The sequence below is a fragment of the Calliphora vicina genome, chromosome 3 (assembly GCF_958450345.1).
Source record: "Calliphora vicina chromosome 3, idCalVici1.1, whole genome shotgun sequence".
NCBI lineage: Eukaryota > Metazoa > Arthropoda > Insecta > Diptera > Calliphoridae > Calliphora > Calliphora vicina.
In genome coordinates, this window is record NC_088782.1 from 60,398,062 (window position 1) to 60,421,197 (window position 23,136).

Below are 23,136 nucleotides of genomic sequence, written 5' to 3' on the forward strand. Positions count from 1 at the left end.
AGTGAAAGGAGCCTGTTTTCTGTCGTATTTCATTTTTTTTTTTAGTTTTTGCTGAAATATAAAGCGAAACACTCTTCGAAATCTTATTTAATGCAAATAAGCAGAAAAATTGTCATATTTTTCAAATTCAATGATTTTGCACTTGAAATCGTTTATCTTCTGTAATTTAAATGTCATTTATTTTGCTGCTCGTAGCTGCAATTATGATTAGTGCAACGGCTTTGGGGCATAAAACAAAAATATGAAAAAAAAAAAATAAAACCACATAAACCTGGTAGTTGCCTGGCTGGCTGGCTTATCGCAATTTTATGCCTGTATGCTCAATAAATCTGAGCAGGAAAGAAAAAAAAGGAAATTATAAATTTTGTCAAGATGAAGTATGGAAAATATGACTCTTTCGATTAACTACCGTAATAGGAGAATATAATATAGAGCAGTGTTTTGCAATTGATATAAAGAGAGCAACACAAGCAACGGTTTAATATAATTAGAGCGAGATTAATGTCAGAGGATTGCAAAGTAATAATTTAAACACATAGACTACAGCAGGCTACAAAGCTGCATAGACTACAGCAGGCTAAAAATGCCGTTGGCAGCTATCATCGTCGCCCTGTAGTCAGCTACTTAAGTATAATGAAAACAACAGCAACAATGTCAATGATAACGAACAATGTTTGTTATCGACTACGATAATAGAAATTAGCTTATGTTGGCTACAGCGGCAACGGTGTTCGTGTAGTGGCTACACGAATGAGTGTATTTTAATTTTGACAGATTGTAGTCAGTAGCCGGATTTGGTCTATTAAAAAATCTGTCAAAATTAAAATACACACGTTCCTGTAGCCGCTACACGAACACCGTCGCGCTGTAGCCAACTTAAGTTAATTTCTATTTTTTTTAGTCGATAATGAAGGATATGTATCGTCGAACTTCAATGTCAGCTAGTTACGATGTTGCTGTCGTTTTCATTATCACTAATTAGCTGACTACAGGGCGACGACGATTGCTGCCAACGTCATTTTTAGCCGTGCAGCTCTGCAGCCTGCTGTAGTTTATGTGTTTAAGGCATTACTTTACAATCCTCTGACATTAATCTCGCTCGAACAATATGTATAGAGACGTCAAACTTCAAAATCAAGTAGCTGACTACAGGGCGACGATTGGTCATATGAAGACGATTCTTTTGACAGCATTGCAGCTACAAGGCTACGCGACCACCATTGCCGCTGTAGCCAAGTTAAGCTAATTTCGAAGGCGACAAATATTGTTGCTAGTAGCAACAGAAAATTAGGTTTCATAGATTTTATTGTAAAAGAATATTGGCCCATAATCATAGTCAAAAATAAAGTACATTTTAAGAGAATTAAACTCGACTTTACTTAAGAGTGGACTTTAGTTCTATCATAGACAAGTTAAAGTATACTTCTAACGCTGAAGTCGACTCTAAATATAAAACTAGCTGAAGTTGGTTTTAACTCGTTTAACAACAGCATCAGCTGTTCTTCGCCGAGTAAAAAAGTTCGTCACAAAGTAAAAAATGTTTAAGGTACAAGATATTGGTAGAGATTTTGCAATTATTGAACAGTTATCAATAAAATTAGTACCAAAATGTCGTAATTATGATATTAATCTATCTTTTTCATTTTTCCACAACAAACAACTTTCTTTATTTAGATGTCCCGGTTACTTTTATTGTTTAAATTTTTTTGATTTTTGTATGTCAGCTGTTCAGCGTTGCCACTTGTCTGTTTTTTGTTGTATATTGTATGAAAACATTTTCTACATTTGCGGTGGCACCCAGTTAAAGTCGGTTCAATTTAAAACATACTTTAATTTTGACTATGGTTGCAAATTAATAAAAAGCAGGTTTTTATTTTAAAGTTGTTTTTAAAAAGAACCGACTTTAGTGTTTGACTATGATTATGGGCCATTGTTTTTAACTCTATTCCATTAACTTTAGAAATTTTCTAAATTTTTATTCAACTTATTTTCATAGCCTATTGTTACTCAACCAACCACCATAAATATTTACAAAAATTGTTTTGTTATTTTCAATTTCTAACCTTATAATTTTGAAATTAAATTCGTATGTTGTTGCAGAAAAAAACTGCTAACACTCACTCGTATGAATATGAAAATAGTTTTCCTGCAAACACTAATTTTGAAAATTGTTTTCTAACCTAAAGGGGGAAAAATGCACAATTTTTAAACATAAAATCATGTGTATAATAATGTTTGCCTTAAAGTGTTAAAGTTTATCTTTTCAAAACCAATGTACTTTTTGCAGAAGATGTATTTATACCCTGCAAACCATCATAGTGGTGAGGGTATATCGAGTTTGAGCTGATGTTTGTAACGTAAAAGAAAATAAGGCCAACATCCAGCTTAAAGTATACTGATGGACTCAGAAACACTTTCTGAGTTGATGTCCTTCAGTTTGACTGGCTGTCTGGGTTTTTGGAAGTCCATGTAAACATTGTGCACAAAGTAGAGTTCGAAATTTTGCAGATATTTCGATAAAATTTGGACGAAGCCTATTGAGAGTGTCTGAAATTGGTCCATTATTTGGCCCATTCAAATGTCCTCCAAACATTTTGTCATAAATGTCTGATTTATATAGGTGTCCCCACAAATTCCACTACAAATAAGTTTTATATGACAAGAAATCACATTTAATTTCTTTGTCGAATCAATCCATCATTGACCATAGCTCCACTTCCCAAAATCACTTTTTGGAGCATAATTTCAGTTTCATATAGACAAAAATCACGATCTAATTTGATTACGATCGAGCCATAATTGCTCATAGCTCCCATATCACTTAAACGAGTATAAAAATCATAAAAATGTTTGAATCTATTGGGTGAATGACTTAAAAGTACGGGATTTTTTTAGCTTTTATTTTGAAACATTTGTATTGGCCATTGTTAGCTATGAACTTTTCCCATCTTTCTGGAAACCTATGGATTCCGAGCCAAAAGAACTGCTCGTCTTTTGAGTCCAAGAACGAATCAAGCCAATATCGGATACTCTGTTCCAAAGTGAACCGTATCCCAGAGAGAGCGTTGTGCTTCGATCGAAATAAATAGCAGTCGGGCGGAGCAAGGACTTCCCAACCACTTCTTTCTAAATAGTTTTTAACAGGTATTGCAACATGTGGCCGAGTGTTGTCATGATGCAATATTACTATTTCATGTCTGCTGCATATTCCGGGCGGTTTTCGGCCAATGCTCGTTTCAAACGAATCAGTTGAGTCGGTACAGGTTCCCTGTGATGGTCTGGTCAGATATCAGCAGCTCATAACAGATATGAACCTTTTGCTCCCACCAAATACTGAGCATTACCTTAGCTCCATGCATATTTGGCTTTGGTTACGATTCGGCTAGTCGGCCGGGCTTCACGAATGATCTCTTACGCTTCGGGTTATCGTAATGGATCCATTTTCAATCGCAATTAATGAATAGGTGGAACAATTATTTTCTTTTATAGCGTTCAAGCCACATTTCAGACATGCAAAATCGTCATCCAAGGTCACTCTCCTTCAATTTGTATGGTACCCTATTTCCCTGCTTTTGGATGAATCCTACTGCTCCTAAACGTTTTGAAATTGCTGATTGAGTAGCTCCCAATGATTTTGCAAGATCTGGTTGAGTTTGAAACAATCTTCATGGAGTAAAGCCTCTAATTCGAATCAGCTGGTTGGCTATGGTTTCACGAACGATCTCTTACGCTTCGGGTTATCGTAATGGATCCATTTTCATCGAAAGTAATAATTCGGTGCAAAAATTATTTTCTTTTATTGTGTTCAAGCATCATTTCGAACATTCAAAATCATCTTTCAAGGTCTCTCAGCTTCAATTCGTATGGCAACCAATTTCCCTCCTTCTGGATGAATCCTGCTGTTCGCAAACGTTTCGAAATTGCTGCTTGAATAGCTCCCAATGATTTTTCAAGCTCTGTTGAGTTTGACAACAATCTTCATGGAGTGGCTAGGGCTTCACGAACGATCTCTTACGCTTCGGGTTATCGTAATGGATCCATTTTTCATCGCAAGTAATGATTCGGTGCAAAAATTATTTTCTTTTATAGCGTTCAAGCATCATTTAGGACATTCAAAATCGTCTTTCAAGGTCTCTCGACTTCAATCTCCAATTTCCCTTCTTTTGCATGAATCCTGCTGCTCGCAAACATTTTGAGTTTGACAATAATCTTCATGGAATAATGCCTTCTTGGTCTTCAAACTTTTTGGCTGGTCAGGGCGATCTTTGTCTTCCGTGTCAAAATCACCACTTCTGAACCCCACAAAACATCTTTCGCATGTTGAAACCGATGAAACAGATTCACCAAAAGCTTCAGCGGCACTTTTTTCAAATTAAAGAAGTAAAGCAAAACTTCCCGCATATGACGCTTTGTTGGCACAAAATTTGACATTTTAGAAGCAAAAAAAGATTTGTTTTTTACATTATAATATGACTGATTTGCTCATGTACTCTGTGTAGGCTATTTTATAGTCGGATTTGACGGCCTATACTTTCTTACTTGATTTTTTATACCCTACACCACCATTATGCGTTTGTGCAGATGTGTGTAACGCCCAAAAATAGTGGTATAACACCCACCTTAAAGTATACCGATCGACTTAGAATCACTTTCTGAGTCGATAAAACGATGTCCGTCCGTCCATCCGTCTGGCTGTCCATGTAAACATTGAACGCTCAGTTCAGGTCGCAATTTTGAAGATATTTCGATAAAATTTGGTACATATAACTTTTTCGGCCCAAGGACGAAGTCTATTAAAACTGGCTGAAATCGGTCCATTATTTCACATAGCCCCCATACAAATGTCCTCTCGAAATTGGACTTTATCGGTCATAAATGTTTAATTTATATATGTATCTACACAAATTTCGCTCCAAATAAGTTTTATATATACAAAATGCATGTCACCAAATTTTGTTACTATCGGTCCATAATTAGTCATAGCTCCCATATAGACCCGCTTCCGAAACCCAGTTTAACGTGCTTAAATCACTTAAAAATGTTGGTATATACACAAAATTCAACATAAATAACTTTCATATAGACATAAATCACACGACCTAATTTTATGGTGATCGGTCCATAATTGGTCATAGCTCACATATAAGGCCCACTTCCGAAAATCACTCACGAATATAAATTATTGAAATTTTAAAAGAACAATATTTTTACTCATTTACTTGGTGTAGGGTATTATATGGTCGGGCTTGACCGACCATACTTTCTTACTTGTTTTATTGAGACACATGTTTGTAAACATATTAGGGTGAATGCTATGTATTGCAGGAAACATTTGTTACAACTTATGTTTTGAGAGAAACAAATCAAATTCCTTTTCAAAATACAGAGCTTACTGCTGCACGCAGTAACTGAATTCTTTCACGGGCTATTTGAGGAAACCTTATCAATACTATTCAATTTTGGCTGAATGGCTTGAAAGCCCTTATTTTCGAAGAAGTATGGTTCAATGATGCTTCCAGCCCAAAATCTACACCAAGCAGTGATTATTCAATTTAGACAGAAAGAAGTTTGTTTGTTGTCATGTCTCGATATCGAGCACCAGTAGCAATCACTGCTTGACCAGCCATGTTTTCGAAGAAGTCAGGTTCAATCCGCACCAAACATTGACAGGTTGAGTATGATTTTTTGGTTCTCTAAATCCCATATTTGTAAATTTTGAAAATTTAAAGAATCCATCAAGATAAAAATGTCATTCATCATTTAAGAACAGGCCATCAATTATTTTGAAAACACTTTACTATACAAATGGCTGCATATTAAAATTTGCGAAGCTATTTAGTAGTAAATAGCCAGTTCAATAGTAGTTAGTCGTCATAGCAGCACTAGCCAAATTTAGAATTCTAAAGATAAACATAGAATAGGTGAAGCATTCAGAAGTTGCAGGCACAATAGCACCTTTGTATGTGCTGCTAACATATTTGAAAGTAGAAGATTTTGTAATACCCTTCAGACGTAGCTAAACTAATAATAGCATCATTAAGCAGGGTCAGCATTCGGCACTAAAAAGCAGTAGCTTATAAGTAGCATAATTAAACCTTTCATTATTTACACTTTAATTCAACAAGCCTTGCAATACCCTAATAAAATCACTGTCTTCATTACGAAAATCCAAATTTACACAACTAAAGAAAAAGAAACAAATTTTCCATAAAGATAAGAAAACTTCAATTTACTTGACATACTTTGGAAACTGGAAACTTTTAGCAAATACCCTCCCCCTGAAAATAAAATATAAAATCGTAATTAACCAAAATTTATAAATTTGTACATGCAGACAGACATTGCACTTGCATGCAGCAATTATAACTTAAATAAAATTTTAAATACTTTGAAAAGTGACGGCAAAAAAAACCCACACATAAAGCCATAATAAATTTGGACAGGCAAAAATTAAAACAAATACGAGTATTAAGTACAAAAAATTATATAATTTTTATATAATGAAAACCAAAACAAAAAAATATATAAAATTGCCGAAATTAATGAAGGAAAAAAAAACATGCAAATCTTTGAGTGGCAGTTGTTAACACGCAGCACAAACAGCGCGCGTCAAAGACACCTACATGAGTTTTAAAGTTGTTTTTTTTATTTTGTATCAATATCAATACGAATTGGATTCGAGATTAGAAGTCTATTAAATCGAGTTGGTAGTTGTTTAAATTTTTATGAATGAATGAATTTGTTTTTGTGATTTTGTAACTTTTTACTATAAACGTATGTACATGTCTGAATGCAGGCATGATTAAAGAACAGACACACTTTGTAAACCACCATACGAGACCAACCAAAAAAAAAATAAAAAAAAAAATGTTAGTTATGGTTAAATGAATGAAAACCCAGAAACTGAATGAATCAAACGTGTTTTTTTCTTTATTGAAAATTTGTTTTTTTTTTCGTGTTGTAGATAAATAAATAAATAAATAAATAGTTTCTTAGAATTTAGAGCGGAAATGTAAATTGTGTTAGAAAAAAATTCGAATAAAATTGAAATAACAGCCCACTATAAAATAAATATGTATTTACAATACATAGGAGACAAATTTCTGTGTTTTTGTTTTATTTTCATTAAGAAAACATGAAAACAAATGTGAAATTTAAAATTCATTTATAAAAACAATTCTTGCTTGATAGAAGCTTTTCTTCCTAGTGCAGTTGCAATTGTATAAATTGAATACGTGCTCTGGGTACTGGAAAGTTCAAAAGTATTTCAGAAATTTTGGTTTGGAAAAAGTTCTAATTCAAACTGAGTTTTTAACGTTTCGAAAATAGGAATCATGAATAATGATAAATATTAACAAGTAAGAAAGTATGGTCGGTCAAGCCCGACCATATAATACCCTACACCAAGTAAATGAGCAAAAACATTTTTCTTTTAAAATTTCAATAATTTATATTCGTGAGTGATTTTCGGAAGTGGGCATTTTACGGGAGCTATGACCAATTATGGACCGATCACCATGAAATTAGGTCGTGTGATTTATGTCTATATGAAAGTTTACTATGTTGAATTTTGTGTGTATACCAACATTTTTAAGAGACTTATGCATGTTAAAGTGATTTTTGAAAGCGGGTCTATATGGGAGCTATGACTAATTATGGACCTATCGTAACAAAATTTGGTGACATGAATTTTGTATATATATATGTATTATTTGGAGCGAAATTTGTATGGGGGCTGGGTGAAATAATGGACCGATATCAGCCAGTTTCAATAGGCTTCGTCCTTGGGTCGAAAAAATTATATATACCAAATTTTATCGAAATATCTTCAAAATTGCGACCTGTACTCTGCGCGCAAAGTTTAAAAGGACAGCCAGCCAGACGGACGGACGGACGGACATCGTTTAATCGACTCAGAAAGTGATTCTAAGTCGATCGGTATACTTTAAAGTGGGTGTCAGACCAATATTTTTGGGCGTTACAAAATACGCACTATGGTGGTGTAGGGTATAAAAAATAAACTATTGACCTCGCTGCTGAAAATTATATATTTTGATAAATTTATATATCCTAGATATCCACCTTTAATACTGTACTGATTGAAAAGTTGATACGAGACTCATTTGGTTTATTCAACTAATTTTTTGTTTTTTATATATAAAGACCAATTTACAAAATCCTATATTCTCAATAGAATTTAGTATTTTCTATAGAAAATCTGGAATATAACAGTATTTTTTAAACAAAGACTTATGTATAACAGTATTTTCTATAGAAAATCTTGCGTATAACAGAATTTTCTATAGAAAATCTTGTGTATAACAGAATTTTCAATAGAAAATCTTGTGTATAACAGAATTTTCTATAGAAAATCTTGTGTATAACAGAATTTTCTATAGAAAATCTTGTGTATAACAGAATTTTCTATAGAAAATCTTGTGTATAACAGAATTTTCTATAGAAAATCTTGTGTATAACAGAATTTTCTATAGAAAATCTTGTGTATAACAGAATTTTCTGTAGAAAATCTTGTGTATAACAGAATTTTCTATAGAAAATCTTGAGTATAACAGTTTTTCTATAGAAAATCTTGTGTATAACAGAATTTTCTATAGAAAATCTTGTGTATAACAGAATTTTCTATAGAAAATCTTGTGTATAACAGTATTTGTTATAGAAAATCTTGTGTATAACAGTTGTTTCTAAAGAAAATATGGTATTTTCTATAGAAAATCTTGTGTATAACAGTTTTCTCTATTATTTTACGAACAAAATTTTGTGTATAACAGTTTTTTCTATAGAAAATCATGTGTATAAAAGCCTTTTCTATAGAAAAGCTTGTGTATAACAGTTTTTTCTATAGAAAATCTTGTGTATAACAGTATTTTACATAGAAAATCATGTGTATAACAGTTTTTCTTTTGGGAATGTCTTGAGTATAACCGTATTTTCTATAGAAAATCTTGAGTATACCAGTTTTTTCTATATAAAGTCTTGAGTATAACGGTATTTTCTATAGAAAATCTTGTCTATAACAGTGTTTTTCGTTATGAAAGTCTTATAAATACTATTTAACTAACAAATGTTTAACCTCTTGTAGCAACACTGACTTGTTGATTTCTTAAGAATTTTGTAACAAGTTTTCTAAGATTGAAAATATTTATGTTTGCAAAAATAAAAAAATAAAAAAAAGTAGGCAGTAGTTAGTTCCTTGAGCCTACATATGGTCAATAACCACAGACTTGTACAAAAAAGACTAGGCAGTAGCAAATTATCTTTATTTTCTCTCTCCTCTGCTCTTTACAAATGTTTGATTAGTTGCTTTTAATTTTTGGCAAGACTTCTTCACAATAAAGAAAGAAGAAAAAAACAGAAAAACAAAACAAATTTACAGTTTTATATAGTTTTTTTCTACCTGGGTTTGAGGATTGACTGGAACTGTCTGAGTTTTGTCTGTTTATCATCAACCAGCCTGCAGCAGCAATAGTTTGTTTACCAATAGTCTGTCCTTTTATGTTTTTTTTTTGTCTTCTTCTGTCTATTTGATACTTTTGTCTCTGGTCCCCAATTTGGTATAACTTTCTGTCCATTTATGCCTTTTTGGTCATTTAACCAAAACAAAACAAAAATCTCAGTTGAAAATTTTCCACATTTCGTTGATTTTGATGATGATGGTGGTGGTAAGTGAGTGAGTGAGTAAAATATGTCATTAAGTTGTTGTTGCTAAATATTCCTCATTTAAGACAATATAACCAAAAATGGCTTAAAATTCATTTCAAATACCACAAAATGTTGCAGCAGCAACCAAATGTTTTGTTTTCAATTTTCAAACATGCCAACGTTTGCATAAATGGTTTTGTGTTGGTTGGGGTTTTTATAACAAAAAAATCATTTTTTTTTTTGGTGTAAAATGATACTTTATGGTAGACTTTGTCAGTTTGTATTTAAAAATGTTTGCATTATAGAGTATTAAATGCTTATAGAACATTTTTCAAACGTTTGTGGCGGTTAAATAGTTTTACAGTTTTGTTTTCTGTCTGTATTCAGCAATATTTTTAATAAGCTTTCAAATAAAAAACCTAGTGCTACTGTTTATTAACGTTTTAATTATTTACATGTATGTCAAGTATAAAATTTCATGAGCTGAAACAAAAAATATTAATGATTGTGACAACTCATAGAAGAGGAATCATTCACCACTCGGAGAGTGATCAATCTCTATTTTTATTGAGGTTTCGTAGTATTTATTTGGTATGACTCATAGTCACCAGGGGCCGAACATAATTGATCTGCCACAGAAGTGAAAAACATGCTATTTAATCTATATTCCAAGTTCCTTTTATGCCGATCATTGATCTAAACAAATGAATTTTGGTTAAATTCTTATTTGACTTAAATTATGGCTCTCTAGAAGCTGACACTTCTGTCTTGAAGAGATTAGTTTTCTAAAGAAACTATTCTGTTAAAGAGCATAATTTTCCAGAGAATTTGTCTCTCTTAAAGAGACTCATTTTCCATATAAAATTTCTCTATTAAGAGACAAAACTTTAGATAAAATGTGTATGTGAAAGTTATTAATTTTCTATAGAAACTTTATTTAAGAAATAGACCACTTTTCTATAGAAAATTTCTTGTTTGACTTTAATTGTGGCTCAGTGGAAGCTGAAACTTCTCTCTTGAAGAGATTAGTTTTCTAAAGAAAATATTCGGACGCTTTTCTGCTTAATTTTCCAGCCAATATCTCTCTTAACGGGATTCATTTTCCAGAGAAAATATCTCTTTTAAAGAGACGCATTTTTTAGGAAAAATTTCTCTGTGAAAGAGACTAATTTTCTGTAGAAAATTTCTATGTGGAAGAGACTAGTTTTCTACAGAAAATTTCTTTGTGAAACAGACAAGTTTTCTATAGAAAATATCTCTGTGAAACAGACTAGTTTTCTGTAGAAAATTTCTCTGTAAGACAGACACAAGAAAAATTTCTCTATTAATGAGTCGGGATTTCAAGAGAATATTTCTCTATTATAGGTTTGGTTTTATAAAGAAATGATGAGCTGAAATTTAAACTTCTCTCTCGAAAAAGTTTTGTGTTAAAGAGAACGGTTTAAAAAAATGTCTGTGTTAAAGAGCATGGTTTTCCAAAGAAACTTACTCTATAGAAGAGTCAGGATTTCCAAAGAACATTCCTCTATTAATGAGTCATGTCTTCCAGAGAAAATTTCTCTGTTAAAGAGAGAGGATTTCCCAAAAAAAATCCAAAGAAAATTACTCTCTTAAAGAGACTAGTTTTCCAAAGAATATTTCATTCGTAAAGAGACAAGTTTTCAAGAAAAATTTCTCAATTAAAGAGTCAGAATTTCAAAAGAATATTTCTCTATTATAGGTTTGGTTTTATAAAGAAATGATGAGCGAACGATAAATTCTGTGTTAAAGAGAATGGTTTAAATAAATGTCTGTGTTAAAGAGCGTGACTTTTCAAAGAACATTTCTCTATTGAAGACGCAGGATGTCCAAAGAACATTTGTCTATTAATGAGTCATGTATTCCAAAGAAAGTTTCTCTGTTAAAGAGAAGGGATTTCCAAAAATAAAAATCTCTATTAATGAGTCAGAATTTCCAAAGGAAATTACTCTCTTAAAGAAAATAGATTTCCAAACAATATTTCTTTCATAAAGACTAGTCTCTTATCTATTAAAAAGTCAGAATTTCAAAAGAATATTTCTCTATAAAGGAATGCTGAGCAACTGAAATTAAAAGTCGTAATGTAGAATTACTTTAGCTATTTTTATGTTCATTCGTTTATGGAAACCTTAATGTTTTCCCAAGTCCAAAACGAATCTTATAACAATAATAACTTAATTAGGAATTATAACTTAACTCTTCCAATAATAATTTTTAAAATAATTTTTACACCAATTACCAAAGGTGTAAGACCCGCACCTTATTCACCCAATATTTATATAAAATATTTATCTTAACAAATCGTAAATTCAATTTTCGTACAATAATCATAATTTGTATTTGTATTGTACAATAAACTTGTATGTATTTCAAATCAATACTGAATATTTCTTTTACAAAACAATTTTTATTATGGCAGATTGTTAAAAGTCATGCTATACAAGCAGTATTTAAAATGCTGGGGATACCAGTGTATAAAATACCACTCCTTCGAAAAACTCATAAAGTTTATGCAAACAGATAGATATAGATAATATAGAACAACTTACAGCAGAAAACAACAGAAAATAAATAAAGTGTTATAATAACTTTATTGGGATTACATGTCAAAATCTACACCCTCCTGCTTCAGCATACTCTCAGCCAAAACACACACGTTAGCAAGTTAGTTGGATGGGTGAATATGTGAGAAATTGAAATTTATTAGAATTTAGGTCAGGATTTGGCAGGGATAGGTTACTACTTGTGTTGGCTACTGGTTACGAGCCACTGGAATATGGTGGCTTTATCACAAATTGATTCACGTTATAAATATTTGTGTGGCAAATAAAAATTACACAGCTGTTTTTGTATGTGTTAAATTAAATTATTAAAATGTAACCCAGCAAACAATTGTATGTAAGAAGTTTTAACTATTTTTACCATATTAAGTGAAAATCAAAAACAAATTTTAAAATTTCTAAAAGGATCTTTACTTTTTTTTCTCAATAATCTATTTAAGCCTTAATTTTCCATCAAAACTGTTAACTGGGTTTTGTTTGGCAAACTTTCCATCATGATAATATTTTATCATTTTGATAATTGCAGCCAGCACACACAATTGGCGGTAATTTTAAACCATAATAACCAACAACAAATAAATAAATATATTAAATAAAAATCAAACAAAAAAACTCTTTAAACATGACGAATTAACATTTAAATTGGATTCCTCAATTATTATTGTTTTCACACATTTCGTTATTGAACCTTTTTTTTGTGTTTCAGCCATTTTTGAAAACAACTGAACTGAGTCATTACCGGATATTGAATAAAAACTAAATTTTACGTTTTGCAGTTATTTTAGGCGTTTATTTTGTGATTAAACTAACACCTCTCTTTTGATTCTCAATGGTTGTGTCATAAAAGTGAGCTGCTGACTGACTGACTACCTGAATTTTTGTATAAAATTTTTGCAGATGTTTTGAAGTTTTCTTTTGTTTCACCATACAATTGGCACTATGTTTTAATTTAAGGGTCTGTTTAAAATGCGTGTTTTGTTTTGTTTTATTTTGAAAATTATAACTTTTCTACTTATGACCCGTGTCAAAAACACCAACATCATGCTCTTGGTTGTTCGCTCATTCATATGAGTATTAAATTTTGAAATATTTTTTGAGCAACAAAAGACCTCATCTTGTTTGGTAATTAAAGCATATACAAGGCCAGTTTAAATTCAAGGTTTTATTTTTAATTATTTTTCAATACAGGGTGGTGCAATTTATGAGTTTGAATAAATACAAATATCGATAAAATCTTAATCTGTTGGTCCTTTAGTATTGTTTTGAAAGATGCCAAGAGGTTTTGTAATATGATATAGATCTTTTGAAGTGTTATGACATTTGGCAGATGTCAAGGATACAGCTGTCAACTTTTTAGTTATATTGCTGGAATATTAATTGCAACAAATTGCAATAAATATTCAAGTACGATTAAGTTAATGAAAGTCTCCCTTATTTTCGTATCACATAATTAGTTCTTATGTTAGATTCTATTATATTTACAATAGGTTTTCAATAATCTATCAAAATATGCACAAAGGCATAATTTCTAAAGAAATATCAATTGCTTTCGATTGGGACTTATAAATATTGGTGAATTACTAGAAATATCTTATCAATTATATTAAAAATTCCAAGAATATCTTTGTATATCAATCAAATTAACATTGGATATATTTATTTCAAGAATTTTTCAATAAATTAAAAGAAAAATCAACTAATCCACAATATTGTATTGGATGTATAACTTAATAATGCAGGATTTACAATAGATGGGGTATCTTTTGAACGCAGTTTAATAATTTATATGTCATTTTGAAGGGTACATATCTGAAATTTATTCTCTCTTAGATATTGAGTAAACAACAAAGTTTTTTTTGCTTCAAAAATTTCGAATTTTGTACCAAAAAAGCGTGATATGCAGGAAGTTTTGCTTTACTCCTTTAATTTGATAGTTCACCGAAGCTTTGGTGAATGTGTTCCATCGGTTTCAACATGTGAGAGATGGTTTGTGCGGTTCAGAAGTGGTGATTTTTACACGGAAGACAAAGATCGCCCAGGCAAGCCAAAGAAGTTTGAAGACCAAGAATTGGAGGCATTACTCCATGAAGATTGTTGTAAAACTTAACAAGAACTAGAAAAATCATTGGGAGGTACTCCAGCAGCAATTTCAAAACCTTTGCGACCAGCTGGATTCATCCAAAAGCAGGGAAATTGGGTACCATACAAATTGAAGTCGAGAGACCTTGAAAGACGATTATGCATGTCTGAAAAGATGCTTGAACGCTGTAAAAGAAAATAATTTTTGCAGCGAATCATTTCATGCGATGAAAAATGGATCCATTACGATGACTCGAAGCGTTCGTCGTATGAGAAGCCCGGCCAACCAGCCAAATCGACACCAAAGCCAAATATCCATGGTACTAAGATAATTCTCGGTATTTGATAGGAGCAAAAGGGTCCTATCTATTATGGCTGCTGAAATCTGGCCAGACCATCACAGGCAACCTGTACCGAATGCAACTAATATGTTTGAAGCAAGCATTTGACGAAAAACACCCAGAATATGCGGCCACACATGAAGCCGTAATATTCCATCATGGCAACGCTCGACCACATGTTGCAAACACTGTTAAAAACTATTTATAATGAAGTAGTTGGGAAATTTCACCCTCTTTATAGTCTTGCACCATCTAGCTCGCTACGGTCCAGCAATAAACTAGAGTCAATATAACCCCGTTTCGTTCATAAACACCACTCGACACTGATGGCAGAAGTTCTTGTAGCGGATTACTTGATTCAGTCTGAGGGGTTATGTTGTCTAATAAGATAGATGGTCTAGTATACGTTTTCCTAATAACCTATGTCTGATTACCAAATCAACAGAATTGCGTGTATCATTTCCGAAGATCCCTGGCAGCAACGAAAATATTTATTAAAATGGAGCCCGAGTCTAATCGCCTATTTACCGACACTCCAATAACCCGTTCACAATAACCATAATTTTCTATTCATTATTTTTAGTAAACTTTATAGAGTGACACACGAGGATCATTCATGAACTGATTTGTGTTGTGATAGCTGCTAAATAAGGGGACTAGATGAGGAAAGCTAGTCCCTTATTCCGATAATTTGGGTTTTCAACTATTCTAATGCACGTACGAAGATATTCATAACGTCTCTCTCTGACGGATTCTTTAGATCATGCAATCCAGTATTACTAATCGACCAGCCAGAACTTGCAAGTGGCAGAGTAGATACTCCACCATTTCCTCGATCATGGTATCCAGTACACCGAACAGGCAGCTATCATTGTTACTGCATACCTAGTACAGGTGGTTACAAGCGATCATCTCGTCGGCCTACAATCATATAAACCCCACTTGGCCCAATGAAGATGTTTTAAGGCTGCCGAATATTCACTCTGTATCCCCTGAGGTCTCAGCCTCATCCAGTAGTCACACGAATTGCGCCATTCCCTGCAATGTAAATGCCTATTCCCACATTGGCCGAGACAGATAATCCTTAAGGCTTGATTAGTCAAAATGGTTGGTTAGTTTACGTGGTAACTTGCTACACACAAGCACTCAAGTAGAATCCATATAATTCCGTTTGATTTCACTCTTGACATCGGTTAAAAACTAGTCCAGACTGTTGTGACAGTAATTGTTAAAGGGAGTATGAGACTGATGGATGCTTACCGATCGTCTAGTGACCAGTTCACACTCATATTAGATACGAAATGTCCTTCCGGATAAGAAAAATTAACATAGTATCAACCTCAAATCTCAGTGCAGAACAGTCGACGTAACATGAGATAATATGAATGTGAAATGAAGATTTTGCAATAATTTTTTGCATCTTACGTATACATTTTCTAATGAGGCAGGTTCTCTTTGCACCGACCACTGTCATAAACATATTACTGTAAAGATTGAATCCATTTTTTTGATTAATCAAGCCTTTACAAGGTCCGACAAGAATATTAGCAGTGTATGAGTTGTGTGAGAGAAGCGTCGCTTGACTGTCCACAATAGTTATCTGTATTTAATCCTCTGACAATTGAAGCAATATTATCATGTAAATTGAATATTTTTTTCCACAACAAAAATATTAATGCCAGGAATTAAGATTAAATATCATAATTAATATCTGAGTATCTTAATAACAAATATTAGAAAAAACGTGAAGCTTCATAATTATTGATTTGCTTTACAGATACTCCACAATGATTCCAAAACTAGAGAGTCAAGCCAAAATATTTCTACAACATATTACTAATGTTTTTTGCCATACTTGTCTGATTTCGATTCATCAACATCAACTGTTTTAAAATGTCTCAATAACAAACAAACTCATTTATTTTGCAATATGTATTCACTTTACAAATTGCTGTTTAATTTAAATTTCTGTTAAATTTAAATATTCCCTTTTAAACTTTACAAATATTCTATATCGTTTCACATGAAATACAACAGCAACAATTCACTACAAACCAAACCTTGACATTGCATGTACAAATACATCATATCACAGTTCTTACATGCCCTTTAGCAAATAATTGTTGGTGTCACTATTTTAACCTTTAAAATAGTTAGAAAAAAAGTAAACAAACACAAATATGCAAACTGGCAGTTGTTAGTTTACAGAATAATAGTAAAATGTTATTGAACTTCTTGAAATTCTTTTGCAAACACTTAATGTTAACAGCGCCCTCTATAAACAAAACAAACCACCCGCATACAAAACAAACAAAACAACAACAAAGGACATGCGCAAACAAAGCTAACAAACAAGGAACGAAAAAAATAAACAAACAATTAAAGAAATAAGAGAAGAGAGAACAACAGAGAGAGAATGTGTAACAAACAGTATACAATAAATGATTTTGATTTTCTTATATGATGACCAAAAGTAGTAGTATTTTTACTAGTTACCGTTAAACACGTAAATAATATTTATATTTTTATAGAAAAAAATGTGCTGTGCTCTAAAACTAAAGAAAATTTTCGGATAAAATTAAGAAAAACAATGTAGTTTTGTAATAAAATAAAAAACAAATAGAAACATTCTTTTGTTTAACTATAAAATTATTAAGAAAAGTAAGCAATATCTAAAGAAAACAAAATATTTAGTTTTTGAAAAAATCAATAGTGTTGAAGTTTTAAGGGCTCCATCCTTCCTTGCTTTTGCTTTCCTGGGGCTAGACAGTTTAAGGTATATGTGCAAAAGTGTTGGTGTGCGTGATTGATTGTGTGTGTGTATTAAAAGGTGTGTGTATTTTATGAAAAGCATGTTGAAATTTGTTTGTATTACCATAAATATCTTAGATAAAATTATTAGAATCACTTAGGAATCCCATAAAAATCTTTGGGATACGTAGAAATATTTTAATTAAATGGATTCTTATCATTATATAGTTGTATTTATTAGAATATAATGGAGTTTAGTTGGAATGACTATTAAAGATGTTGTTACCCTACAGTATTTAACATTGAGGGAGTCAGCAATATGGCCTACAAAAACTATTAAAATGTGAATTGAAAGAAATATTTAGGAGTGTTTACTGGTTTAAAATTAAAAATGAAGGAAAATGAAATGTAAAATTTTAAATTCAAATGAAATTTCAAACTTAAAAAATAAGAATCTGGATAACCTAATGAACACCCTCGGATTTTATTCAAGACATTTCAAACTTTTTGACTTTTCCGGTTATTGATTCATTACAGTTCAATATCCTGCATTGATTTGTGGTTTTGGTAAATTTTTTGGGTTCTTTCTGCAAAGCAGATTTTTCATTTACGAAAAACTACAGCCTGTTTCACGATATCGAAAGTAGAAAAAATCTTAACATACATAAATGTTAATAAAAAATAAGCCACTTAACCTACAGTTTTGATTTTTTTATTTGATTGAAATTATAATCAATAGTGATGAATTTGTGAATCTTTTCCGGAAACCCTTCCATTAAGGTTTTTATAGTGCTTTCTGTCACATTGTTCGAACAGGTAGTCCATCTCCGTTTAAATTCTATCACACTTTTGGACACCTTTTTTGTGCTCTTCAATTCTCTTTTAACACCAATATCTCTCCACTGGCCATAGCTCCAGGCAGTTTGGAGGATTTGGCTTTCTTGGTACAAATACCACATTAAGAATTTGCTACCATAGTGACAGGATGCCAAATCAGGTCAAAAATAAGTGGACACATTAAGAAGTCTTACGAATGGAAGCTTCCTCTTTTGTAAACCTACCTTGATGTAAATTTCGGTATTTATAGAGCCCTTTCTAGCAAATGTTTGGCTTCTTTTACCGCAACTGCATATTATTTGCCATATTAAGAACTTTTTGGAGAATTTTCTGATTTTGGGTCCTCAACTTTTTTACAACATTCCCTCGAGCATCAGTTTCGTCATCCATTATGCAGCAGGTATATTTTTTGTATAAAATTTGATTTCAATTTCCTTGCTCTTTCTTTGGCCTCTAAATTTTTAGCAGAGTTGCTGTCAGGATTTTTTAAGCCTTGTATCTCTTTAAACCTGCATTGGATTTAACTTTTCGTAGCAAATAGTCGGAGTACTGAGCTAATCGCACTGCTTTCCTAACGGATGTGTTGGGAGCTCTTTTAAAAATGCTTTCTATTTATTGGCTTTAGAAACATCATGAGGACCATTCCTTCTAACTGATCCAGGTTTTCTATCAACGGACAAGTTCTCCCCATAATGTTTAATAGCATTGAAATCAGTTTGACGGCATATCTTTTGATTGTTTCGCCAACTTTTTATAGGACCAAGTTGGGTTTTGTTGAAACTATTTAATAATTTTAGTACGCACTTTTTTCTCGCCACTCATTTTAATCAGATTAACAACAAATGAACATAATTGATCAAAAAAATCCAATAATACTTGGGTTAAAAGTTTTAAGGAAAAACCTGTCTTAAGGTTTTTTCGATCTCAGTCCTTGGAACTATTTTAACCATTCCAAGATTCATGAAGGCTGTTATATACATTTTTGTTTAAATAAAATAACGTTTGTCCCATTATTATAAATCATGTAATTTCCCTTATCTTTACTCCTGAAACCTAAACAATACCAATTTATAACCTCTCTCTTCTTCATCCCTCTTTACTTCCAGGTCATTACACCCCAAAGGCATGGTGATGTTTATATCTACAATTTACCACAACAATACCAACAGTCACACTCACAACAACATCTATCGGCACCAGCCTGCCAGCAGCAACAACAACAACAACAGCATCAGCATCAGCACCAACAAATCTATCAAAATCTTCCAGGCAAATCAGCAGCCAACACAACAATAAATAACGAATTTGAAACATACGATATACCAAAACCAGCTGTACCCGTCAACTACGATTCACCACGTAACGTACAACGTAATATGGCTCATCTTCAAGCAACAGCCATGAAGAATTGTTCCACACCCATCCAAGAGGAAAACTATGATGTACCACGACCTCTGACATCATTGCTGCAACATCAGCACACTCTAACACCGAGCAGTTCGAATTCATCGCTGTTAACCAGTGACAGTTTATCGTTGTCATTCTCTTCCTCAAATCGTTCATCGTTGGCCAATATGCCGGATTATGATATACCCAGGCGTAATCCTTTGCCTGTTAGGGCTGTATTGCAACAGCAACAGCAGCACCAACAACAACAGCAAGTGAGACCTTTGTCCAGAGCTTCCGTTAATGGTAATTGTTCAACGTATGACTTTCCATTGCCCACAAATGGTGTGGATAAAAATAATGTTATGATGCATCAAAATCAGAATCAGGGTATTGTTATCACCAAAGAGTTGCCATTGGAATTGACATCAGCGCTGGAGACGTTGGCCAAGCTGCAGTCAGAGACAACATGTGCTATAATGAGGTAAGTTGACCTAGGAATTACAAGTTTCTTAAACGGAACAGATTTTCAATTGCTCTCTTTGAGCATAGATTCTGCGTCAGAACATTCATTTTTATAAATAAGTACCTAAAGTAATTCTATTCTCTAACTCTTCTTAAGTTGGAAAGTTCCTTACTTGTCTTTAAAAATCATTCAGAAGAGAATTTAAGTCACCCGATCTATGTTTAGATCGTTTTAGAATATCGCTGGTGAATTTAAAACAATTTAGAATGATTATCTAAAATGTCCCTACAGTTGTAAAACCATCATGCCATCTGTCTCCATTCCCTCGAAATAGTTTTTGTTGTTCCATGATTTTTAGCATCTTATTTGATGTGTAGATTTCCTAGCAAATTCATTTAGAAGAGAATGAAAGTAACTTGCAATCGAGAATCTTTTTCTAGTTTTAAGTAGTAGGCGATTTTTTGAAGTACTAATTCCCACAGCACATTTTAGTTTACAAATTTTCACAACTTTTTTTTAATTCTTTAATTTCAGACTTCTTGCATTTGTTTCACCCGATTGGCGCAGCCGTGATAAATTGGAACCCGTTCTAATGGAAGTAAAACTAGCAGCGGTACGCTTACGCACCGCATTACATGATCTCGCCGAATTTGGAGAAGGTGCTCTGGGAAATGCTTCCAAGTCCGAAGATCGCGCCCTAGCCCAAAAACTTAAACCCATCATCAGAGCCTTGAGAGATGCCAATAAATTAGTGCACGACTCCTGTGAAGTGCTAGAGGCTAATGGTGGTTGGTCTTTGGATCATTTGGCACGCACCGATGACAAATCTTTGTGCAAGCCACCCGATAGTCTAGACCGCCTAATAGCCTGTGCTCAAACCCTAACTGAAGATGTACGCTCAACAACCTCTTTCATACACGGCAATGCTTCGTTGCTCTTCAAGCGCCAGCTGGCGGAAGTAGCTGAGGAGACGGTAACACCGCAAACACCTTCGGTACCCCAGACACCCACGGGATTGGATCGTAATTCCTCGGAATGGCTAGAGGACTATGACTATGTTTCGTTTGAGTCTAAAGATGTGGCGGCTCGTAAAAACTCTGTGTTAAGAGAGGCTATACCCGAAAATCTTAAAAATAAATTCGATACAGTGCTGAAGGCAGCCGAAAATACTGTTATAACCACCGCCAATAATGTGCCAAACACACCGAACGGCAAAAAGCCACAAATGGAATTGACCGACAAGGACAAAATGTTGGTGCGCTATTATGCCGTACAAATTTCCACCCACATGGGCAATTTGAGACAAGCCATTGACTCTTTCCTGGAGACAGTGGAGAAAAATCAACCACCCAAATTCTTTATAGCCTATGGCAAATTCGTAGTAGTCAGTGCTCATAATCTGGTGACCATAGGAGACATAGTGCATCGCAATGTCTCCAAACAGGATTTGAAAGAGAAGATACTGCGTTGCACCAACAACTTGGCGGAAGCTTTAAAAACCTGTGTATTGAAATCAAAACAAGCAGCCGCCCATTTTCCCAGTGTCACGGCCGTTCAAGAAATGGTCGATTCTGTGGTCGATATCAGTCATTTAGCGTCCGATTTGAAAACGGTAATGTTGCATGCTGTGCAACTGACCATTTAGATTTTAGGGGCCAAGGTTCGCGTAGAGATACAGAGACTTTAAAAAAGTCTTCCAGCAATTTATCATAAAAAAAAGCATTTTTGAAAGTTTTTTTTGTTAGATTTTCGCAACGAACTTTTTACTAGCATTTACTAGACACGTAAAAAAAACCAAAACGTATAGGGCGTACTCTCTAGTAGAGGGCCCCTTTAAAGTGTGTGGTAAAAAGAATACAAATATTAAAATACAATTTATATATACATATATAGTCTGAAATCAGCGTATCGTTCCTTATAAAATAAAACAAAAATACAAGAAAATTTATACTAAAAAAAAGTAAAATACAATATTTCTAAAAAAAACGCAAAAGGGTCTCGTTCTTGGAAAAAAAGGAAAATTTGAAATAACAAAATGAGGCCCTTCAACAAAATATCAATAATTTAAAGTCAAATCTTAATTTGTTCATTTGTAAATTGTGATATTTTTAAGACACTGACACTGTACGACGAAGAAAATTTATTTTGTTATTAAAGGAAAATGAAAAGCTTATTATTGGTCAAGTGTAAATGCATTAGTTGAATAAACTGAACTTAAAGAGCCAACTAGTCAGGGGAGAGAAAGTTGATGCGATCGTACTTTTGTTTATACTATTTCGTATTCAAAATATTTTCAGTATTTTATGTAAGTAAGAACACAAATTTACAAATACGTATAGACTCATATATTGTATAGAAAATTTAGTGTTTAACAGTATTTACTATAAAAACTTTTTCGTATAACAGTATTTTCTATAGAAAATCTTGTGAATAACAGCCATTTCTATAGCAAATCAGGCGTATATCGGTATTTTCTATAGAAAATCTAGGCGTATATCGGTATTTTCTATAGAAAATCTTCAGTATAACAGTGCTTTCTATAGAAAATCTTGAATATAACAGTACTTTCTACAGAAAATCTTGAGTATAACAGTATTTTCAATAGAAAATCTTGAGTATAACAGTATTTTCTATAGAAAATCTTGAGTATAACAGTCATTTCTATAGCAAATCTTGTGTATAACTGTCATTTCTATAGCAAATCAGGCGTATATCGGTATTTTCTATAGAAAATCATGAGTATAACAGTATTTTCTATAGAAAATATTGTGTATAACAGTGTTTTCTATAGAAATTCTTGTGTATAACAGTTTTTCTATAGAAAATCTTGTGTATAACAGCTTTTTCTTTAGAAAAACTTATGTATAACAGTTTTTTCTATAGAAAATGTTGTGTATAACAGTTTTTTCTATAGAAAATGTTGTGTATAACAGCTTTTTCTATAGAAAATGTTGTGTATAACAGTTTTTTCTATAGAAAATGTTGTGTATAACAGTTTTTTCTATAGCAAATGTTGTGTATAACAGTTTTTTCTATA

General features: G+C 32.7%; 1 protein-coding gene across 1 annotated transcript in view; it reads left to right on the forward strand.

Moving 5' to 3' along the window:
* p130CAS (Serine_rich_CAS and FAT-like_CAS_C domain-containing protein p130CAS) overlaps positions 1 to 22,683 on the forward strand; it is a 78,275-nt gene extending 55,592 nt beyond the window's left edge. The window contains exons 4-5 of the mRNA XM_065503280.1: positions 19,354 to 20,117; positions 20,634 to 22,683. Coding sequence (XP_065359352.1) covers positions 19,354 to 20,117; positions 20,634 to 21,744 — 1,875 coding nt within the window. The 3' untranslated portion in view covers positions 21,745 to 22,683. The remainder of the gene's footprint in view (positions 1 to 19,353; positions 20,118 to 20,633) is intronic.
* The last annotated feature ends 453 nt before the right edge of the window (positions 22,684 to 23,136 follow it).